The sequence below is a fragment of the Puma concolor genome, chromosome A2, assembly GCF_028749965.1.
Source record: "Puma concolor isolate L17-30 chromosome A2, mPumCon1.1.hap2, whole genome shotgun sequence".
Classification (NCBI taxonomy): domain Eukaryota; kingdom Metazoa; phylum Chordata; class Mammalia; order Carnivora; family Felidae; genus Puma; species Puma concolor.
In genome coordinates this window covers 169,249,568-169,257,846 of record NC_141668.1, presented here as the reverse complement: position 1 = coordinate 169,257,846, position 8,279 = coordinate 169,249,568, and the positions used below count along the sequence as shown (strand labels likewise).

General features: G+C 57.5%; 1 protein-coding gene across 2 annotated transcripts; it reads left to right on the top strand.

The window, feature by feature from the left end:
* Positions 1-233: 233 nt before the first annotated feature.
* EBI3 (Epstein-Barr virus induced 3) lies at positions 234-6,836 on the top strand. Of its 2 annotated transcripts, none has more exons than XM_086699476.1 (5): positions 234-874; positions 1,703-1,823; positions 2,889-3,067; positions 4,051-4,208; positions 6,447-6,836. In XM_086699476.1, exons 1-5 carry the CDS (start codon positions 808-810, stop codon positions 6,597-6,599), a joined length of 678 nt encoding a protein of 225 aa, XP_086555602.1. In that variant the 5' UTR covers positions 234-807; the 3' UTR covers positions 6,600-6,836. The 2 variants fall into 2 exon arrangements, with proteins under 2 accessions (XP_086555602.1, XP_086555601.1); XM_086699475.1 differs by having other exon boundaries at positions 1,700-1,823.
* The last annotated feature ends 1,443 nt before the right edge of the window (positions 6,837-8,279 follow it).

The following is an 8,279-nucleotide window of genomic DNA, read 5'->3' as shown; positions in this document are numbered from 1 at the left end:
CCTGGCAAATCCCCAGAAATCCCCTGGGGTTTCTTGGATCTTTCTAGCTAAGGCAGGGGAGGCAGGAGTGTGGCTTGTCCCGGGGGTTTCCTTGGGTGTCCAGGGAAGGCACCATGTCTGTAGGGGCTCAGCCTGTCTCTTGGGGTCCCTGTGGCTCTGATAAGGTCCGCAGGTGGGGGCTGCCTCCCCGGGGCCTGCATTTCTGTCTCTCTGTGGCCTGGCGTGTGGAGCCCTGGCCAAGGTGGGTCCCCACCACTGCGGTCGGGCCTCTCTTCACCCTGTCTCCTTCCCTAGGTCTCTGTCTGTCTCTGTCTCTGTGTCTCTCCTCTGTTTCCGCCCCTGTCTCACGGTCTCCCATCTCTGTGTCTTGCTCTCTCCTCTCTGTGTGTGTCCCCATGTCCCTCCCCACAGTGTTCCTTTCTCATCCTTCTCCATGACATTGTCCCCCTCCGGGGGTTTCCCCGTCCCCGTCCTCGCTGCTGGCGGAAGGAAGGACTGGCAGCCGGGCTGTTGTGGGAAAGGCCACGGGCTCTCCACTTCTCTCTTTCGTGGCCTCCTCTCCTGCCTGCACCCTCGGGGCCTCCAGAGCCCCGCTGGTGGCCACGATAGTGAAGGGACCTCCTCAGCCGCCCCAGCCCCTGCTCAGCTCTCCACTGGCCCCGCCAACTTGGTGGGGGAGTCATACCTGGGGAAGGAGAAGCTGGGGCTTTGACCGGGGGCTGTGCTTCCCCCCTCGGGTGGGACTCCAGTCCCCTGCCTCCCCAAGGTGCTCCTGCCCCAGCTCACGACAGCAGAGCCCGCGGAGTCATGGCCTCAAGACTCCTTCTGGTGCTCGCCCTCTGTGTGGGCTGCTCACCCTGCATCGGGAGAGAAGGTATGTGGGACCCCTGGGGGCCTGGGAGGCCAGGGCAGAGGGACGTTCCCTGGGGCCTGGAGGTTGCCTGCCATGGAACATTCTGAGCTGGGGTGGGAGCTCACACACCTACTGGATGCCCGGTGCGGGGTGGGGGGGGGGAGGGCGTTACCATCCCATTGCACGGATGGGGAAACTGAGACACAGGATGAGTCCCACCGCAAAGTGTCACCAGGAAGCGGCAGCCACAGCTTGGATGGAGGGAGAGAGACGCAGGGAAGGAGGGAACAAGAGACGTTTTAATTATAGCATCCATTTCACTTGCTTCGAAACAAAGTTGTTACGAGAGGGGCCACCCAGGTCCCCTTTGAGGCTCCTTAAGCCTCAGTCTGGGGCGCCTGGGCGGCTCAGTTGGTTGAGCGTCCGACTTCGGCTCAGGTCATGATCTCACAGTTCGTGGGTTTGAGCCCCACGTCAGGCTCTGTGCTGACAGCTCGGGAGCCCGGAACCTGCTTGGGATTCTATGTCTCCCTCCTTCTCTCTGCCCCTCCCCCACTTGCGCCCTGTCTCTCAAAAACAAATAAAACATTAAAAAATTAAAAAAAAATAAACCTCAGTCTCCCCATCTGGAAAATGGGCTAATACTTCCTTCCCAGGTGCTAGAGAAGGTGGGAGATGAGGCAGGTGCCTTTCACTCACGCACTCATTCATTCATTTCACAAACCTTTATTAGGCACCTACTGTGTGCCTGGCGGGGAGGCTGGCGCCAGGCACACGGTAGGGCTCGGACCATCCCCAGGGTGACTTTGAAAGCTCACCCTGCTCCCTCTCCCTCCGGGGCCCCAGCAGCCCCCACCCAGCCCAGGGTGCGGTGCTGGGCCTCTAGGTACCCAATCGCCGTGGATTGCATCTGGACCCTGCCGGCCTCTCCGCTCCCCACCAGGCCCACTTCCTTCATTGCCACGTACAGGTCAGAGTGCTAGGGGGGCCTCCAGGGGGTGGTTTCCTGCTGGCCCTGAGAAACAGGACAGCTGGAGGCTTAGGGAGACCAGAAACCCTCGGGACTCTGGAGCAGCACCAGCTAGGGGAAATACACTTCCTAAAATACAGATTGTGAGTCACTTGCCTTGTTTAAAATCTTCGAGAAGCCACGTTTAAAAAGGAAAGGGAAATTGTGAAGTTGACTTTGGTATTTTACTTCGGTAACATCTAAATATCCCGAGGACTTCTCATTTAATACGATGGGATGTAATTTAACATGCTTATGTACGATCCATGTATTTACATTTATGATAGAAGTTAATATTACTTAAGAGGATTCAAGAATAATTATTTGAACGTGTAGTCAATATTTTAAACATTAAGGAGATATTTCACATCCTTTTTATGCGTAGTCTTTGAAATTCCACATGCATTTTACACTTATAGCACTTTTCAACTCACGTGCTAAACATTCACTGGAAATTCTCGGTCTCTGGTTATGTTTTATAAAATTTGTGGCTGGGAAAATCGATTCACCCAACTGGGAACTTGACGTTGAGGGTAGATGAAATAAATTAGAAAGACACCCTCGGTTGCACCAGCCATATTTCAGATGGTGGAGAGCCACTCATGGCCGGTGACCGCTGCGTCCAACAGCGTGGTCGGAGCCCGTGGAATATTCTGGAAGGCTCTGGAATGTTCTGGAATGTCTCTAGAGTCTGAAGTCTCAGGGCCTCAGAACTCCGCAGAATCAGAATCTTCTTATTTCCAAACCTGTGATTCCATAGACCTTGGGATATTGGAATTCTAAGGCTGGAACTTTGACATTCCAGAAGCCTGTAGCATCTGTACCCTAGCATCTCCCTGTGGGGCATGACCCCTGGCCCTGGGTCACCACAGACTCTGCGATGTTGGGGCGAACGGCTCCCTCAGGGTCACCCAGCCAACAGCAGGATCCCAGCCCGTGGTCCTCGAGTGCTGTCCACACGGGGTCCAGGGCACAGGCGGGCCGGCAGGAAGGGCCGAGGCCCTCATACTGTCCCTGCGTGTCCAGGCTGGGCGTGACTGCCCACGGGGAGAGCCGGCCCTGCCTCCAGCCGACACCAGAGGCCACCAGCTGCACCATCCCAGACGTCCAGATGTTTTCCATGGTGCCATACATACTCAACGTCACGGCTGTGCAGCCCCGGGGCACCAGCAGCAGCTTCGTGCCCTTTGTTCCGGAACACATCAGTGAGTGTGGGCAGCGATGGGGGGTGTGGAGGCCATCAGCTTGCTCCTGCCCCTCCCCCGTCTCACCACCCACCTCCTGTCACCCATCCTGAGTCCCGTCAGCCCCACCTTGGTATTTCTTGGAGAAGAGACCCACTTTTCCCCATCCTGAGCCCCTGTCTGGCCCTGCACCCGGGTCCCAGACTCCAGCCCTCACCCCCACAGTCCGTCCTCCCCACAGTGGCCACCAGAGGGTGCACACGAGCCTCCGAGTCGGGTCCAGCCCTCCTCTGCCCACAGCCTTCCAGGACTCCCAAGTCCTCCTCCCCTGGATCCCCAAGGCCCTGCGCACCTGCCCCATCCCCTCCCTGCCCTCCTCTCTCTCTCCTCCTCACTCCTTCTACTGCAGCTACACACACCTCCTCTGTCCCTCCAACACACCAGGCAGGTCCTGCCCCAGGACCTTTGCACTGTCTGTGCCCTCTGCCGGGAATCCTCTCCCCCCAGATCTCTCTGGGGGAGTTCACTCCCTCACCTCCTTCAGGCCTCTACTCATCTCCTCAGTGAGCTCCTCCCACCCCCGCCAAGTCTCCCAGCACATTGTTGGATTGCAAACCCTCATATGTTGCTGGTGGTTATTAAGAAAGTCTAGGGGCACCAGGGGGGCTCACTCAGTTAAGTGTTTGACTCTTGAGTTCGGCTCAGGTCATGATCGCGCTGTTGTGAGATTGAGCCCCCCGTTGGGCTTAGCGCTGGATGTGGCGCCTGCTTGAGATATTTCCTCTCTCTCTCTCCCCCTCTCCCTGCCTCTCCCCCGTTGACACTGTCTCTTTCTGTCTCTCAAAAAAAAAAAAAAAAAAAAAAAAAAGACACGAGAGGCCACATGGGGTGTGATTCCCTTTACGGGAAATGTCCAGAACAGGCTCACCGTCGATAAGTATCTGATTGCGTGAAGGAGGGAGTCTGCCATCCATTCCTGACCCCGCATCCTGCTCGCCCATCAGTCAAACCGGACCCTCCAGAAGGCGTCCGCCTGAGCCCCATCCCTGGGCAGCGGCTGTGGGTGCAGTGGGAACCCCCCCGGTCCTGGCCCTTCCCGGAGACCTTCTCACTCAAGTACTGGATCCGATACAAGCATCACAGATCTGCCCGCTTCCGCCAGGTGAGTGAGGAGGACGAGGGGAAGAGGGGAGGGTGGTTCCCGGGCAGAGGGCACCGCGGGAGCAGGCGTGCGCTGGGGCCTCCGACGCAGCCAGGGCGCCACTTGGGGGCAGCCCCGGGATTGGACTCCTGGCTGTCTACCCAAAGGGACGGCCGATGGGAACTCGAACAAATCTTCGCACATACACGTTCACGGCAGCGCCGTTCACAGCAGCCGAAGCGTGGAAACTGCCCGAATGTCAACGGATGAATTAGATAAACACAGGCGTCCACCGCGCACGCGCACAGATGCACGCGTCCACCGTGCACGCGCACCTCCCTGGGTCCCGAGCAGGAGCGAGGCGCCCCCACCCGCCGCGCAGGGAGGGAACCAGACACGAGGGGCCACGTGGTGCGGGCCCACGTGGGTGAAACGTCCAGCACAGGCTCATCCACGGACGGGAAGGGGCTCGTGCCTGCCCGGGGCTGGGGGGGGGGGGGCGGGGGGCGGGGTGGGGGAGGTTGCTGATGAGCACATGACTTCCTTTTGGGGTGATAGGATGTTCTGGAACGAGAGTTGACGGTTGCACAACAGTGGGAAGGGACTCCGTGCCACTGGATGGTATCTTTGGATGGGTGAATTTCAGGTCATGTGACTCTCACCTTGCTTGAAAACAAATCGGTTGTTTTGCATTTTTACGAAGTGAACAAACAAGTAAGGGCAGGGTACTGAGAAGGTCAGCTGTGTGCCAGACAGCCTCGGATGCGGGGACCAGGAGCTCAGGGCTTCTTCAGTCCTGTCCCATAGGCCTTTCTGTGAAGATGGAAATGTTCTCCGTCTGCACCCAAATTGTACCACGAACCACACGTGTCTGCCGGGGGGGGGGGGGGGGGGGGGGGGCGTCGGTAGCCAAGGATCTGGCCTTTTTTTTTTTTTTTTTAAGTTTATTTATTTATTTTGAGAGGGACAGGAAGGCTATGCACGCGCGAGTTGGGAAGGGGCAGAGCGAGGAGAGAGAATCCCAAGCAGGCTCCTCACGGTCAGTCAGGAGCCCGACGGGGGACGGGGCTCGAGCTCCCAAACCGGTGAGATCGTGACCTGAGCTGACATCAGAGTCAGATGCTTAACCGACTGAGCCACCCAGGCTTCCCGCTAAGGAACTGGCTTTTAAGTTTTTTATTTAGTGTTCATTAATTTTATCTTAAATATTTTCGCAATCCTTAAAACTGAGACAGAATTTGCATGCCGCAAAACTCGCCGTTTTAAAGTGCACAACAGTATACGCAGCCAGTGGCTTTGAGTGTATTCGCAAAGTTGCGCAACCTTTAACGAATCTAAATGCGAGATGTCAGTCACCACATCCGGCGACCATCAGGACAGGTCAGGGCAGAGCCCAGAGGGAGCCAGTCAGGTCTGGGGCTAGGAGGTTGCCTCTGGGGGCTGGGATGGGTCGTCCTTGAGGATGAGGGGGACCCGGCAGGAGGAAAGGGCCGGCTCTGGGAGGGAGGGTGGGAATATCAGGCCAGAGAGTTGCTGAGTGCGTGCCTCCCTCGTGCCCACGGGTTGTCGTCTACGGGGGTGGCCGAGTGAGGATGTGGAGAGGTCAGTGCCTCGGCAAGAAGATTTCGTAGATTTCCCGACAGAGGGGGGCCCTGGGGCAACATCAGGACGGTCAGGAGGCAGAAACAGGAGCCCGGCTGTGCCTCTGTTGGGATTTCCACGGAAAGGCAAGGCAGGACGAGGCAGACAGCTCGGGGTTGGCGAGTCTGAAGGGCTCTGGGCTGCACCGGCCCCAGAGGCTTTGAGGCAGGGGGAGTGTCGGCTTGAAAGAGAGAGGAAGAGGGGTGTGAGTCCAATCGAGTCCAATCGGCGGGTTTGTACGGGAGAGGCAGGCTCCTGGCCTGCTTGCGAACTCTGAGACTCGGCTGACCCTGGTCAGCAAGATGTTGAAGATCTCGAATCGGAAGATACCGAAAACTTACAAACAAGGTTAACCCAGGGGGCCAGGAGGGAGCCCGGAGGAGGAGTGGGGTGCTGGGGTCTGGCTGCTGAGACAGCCTGGGGGCCCGTGCAGGCCCCCAAGGAATCCTGAACCGGGCGGCTCTGGGGCCAGGGATGGGGAAGGCCCAACGCGGTGGAGGGGGCCGCAGAGGACGTGTTTTTTGGATTGGGTGAGGGTCTGGGTCTTGCAGTTCTGTGCACAGCGGCCCCTCCCAGCCTTGTCCTTCCCACTGACCTGGCCCTCTTTTCTGCTCTCAGGTGGGGCCCATTGAAGCCACATCCTTCACTCTCAGGGCTTTGAGGCCCCAGGCCAAGTACTGCATCCAGGTGGCCGCTCAGGACCTCACCGACTATGGGGAAGTGAGTGATTGGAGTCTCCCTGCCACTGCCTCCATGATCTGGGGCAAGTAGCGGGGCTTTCTAGAACCCCCAGAGGAGGGGCTGGGTCCTTGACGTCCAACCCTCCCCCTCCCCCACTGCCGCGGATGGGACCCAACTGGCCTGGATTCGCTGCTGCTGAGTGGCTGGGCCACTGTGGACAAATCACTTTGCCCCCCCCCCCCACCCTCTGAGCCTCAGTTTGTCAATCTGTGAAATGGGGATGTACTTCTTTCTTAGACCCCAGTACAGGGCTTTTTGAACTGTGAACGTGTGATGTTTTTTATTGTTTAACTAGAAAAAGACTGTTGTTGCTGGAATGAGGATTCCTCCTCCCTTCCTTCAGTAGACCCAGATGAGACCCAGGGAGGAGAGAATGGAGTGGGACACACACACAGCGACTCCCAGCTCCTATGAATGGGGTCAGGGCTGGAACGGAGGCAGAGCCTGGGGATGGCAGAGTCCTGGGGCTGGGGGCGGGGGTTCTGCCTGGGATAGAGGGTGGAATCCGTTCAGTTCAGGCGTTCAGACCACCTACCTCCTGAAAAGCTGCCTGGGGGTGAGCCTCATTGTGGATGGACACAAAAATTGCATGAATCTGGGAAGATTTCTCTAGGAGGGGGCAAAACCTTGCCGACCGAAGACCAGAGGAAATCCACGGACTTGTTTGTAAATTTCACTCAGAGGTCACCTCCGAGAAGTCTTTCCTGACCACATCGTCTATGGCCAGCAAAGTCATGGCCCCCCAAAGATACCCAACCCCTAATGCCCAGAATCTGTGAATACAGTACCTACCATGGCAAAAGGGATTTTGCAGGTGTGATTAAGAATCATGAGAATCCTTAATTTGACAATTAAGGATCTTTTATTAAGTTAATGAACATCGAGGCGGGTTATCCTGGATGATCCAGGGGGCCCCAGGATAATGACAAGGGCCAGAGGGAGAGAGAGAGAAAAGGTGATGTGACAACAGAAGCAGAGGCCAGAGTGATGCCAGGCCATGAGCTGGGGAATGTGGGTGGCCCCTGGAAACTGGAAAAGTCAAGGAAACACATTGTGCCCTGGAGCCCTCCTCCCATTCACTTTAGACTTCTGACCTCCAAACTGCAGGCTACTAAACGTGTGTGGTTTTAGGACAGGGAGCTTGTGATAATAACCTCGCAGCAGCGACAGGAAGCTCATACACCATCTCAGGGAGCCCTTCTTTCCACTGTCCCAACACTGCCCTGTTGGCACTATCCCCAGATCCCTTACCAGGTGTTTGGGTGTGCGAGCTGGTGTATGTGTGTGCAGGGGATGTGTGTACGGGAGCTGGTGTGCGTGCATGTGTGTCTGTGTCTCTGGTGTGTGCAGGGCAGGTGGCTTTGGAGCTGGTGTGCGTGCATGTGCAGGAGAGATGGGTGTGGGAGCTGGTGTGGTGTGTGTGTGTGTGTGTGTGTGTGTGTGTGTGTGTGCGCGCGCACGCGCGCAGGGGAGTAGGGTGTGGAGCCTGGTCTCTGAGCGTTTGCCGGGGACTCCAGGTAAACTTGGGCGGGGTGGCGTCCAGGGTGCTCCTCTGCGGACACGTGCAGCCCGGGGGCGCTGACCCCAGTCCCCAGGTGAGCGGCACGGGAACACGTGTGGGTCCCCGCAGCCCAACACACAGCCTAAGCGCTCAACGCCGACCTCGGTACTCGCTCCAAGAAAGAGCAAACAGTAGGGAATGTCTCGAGC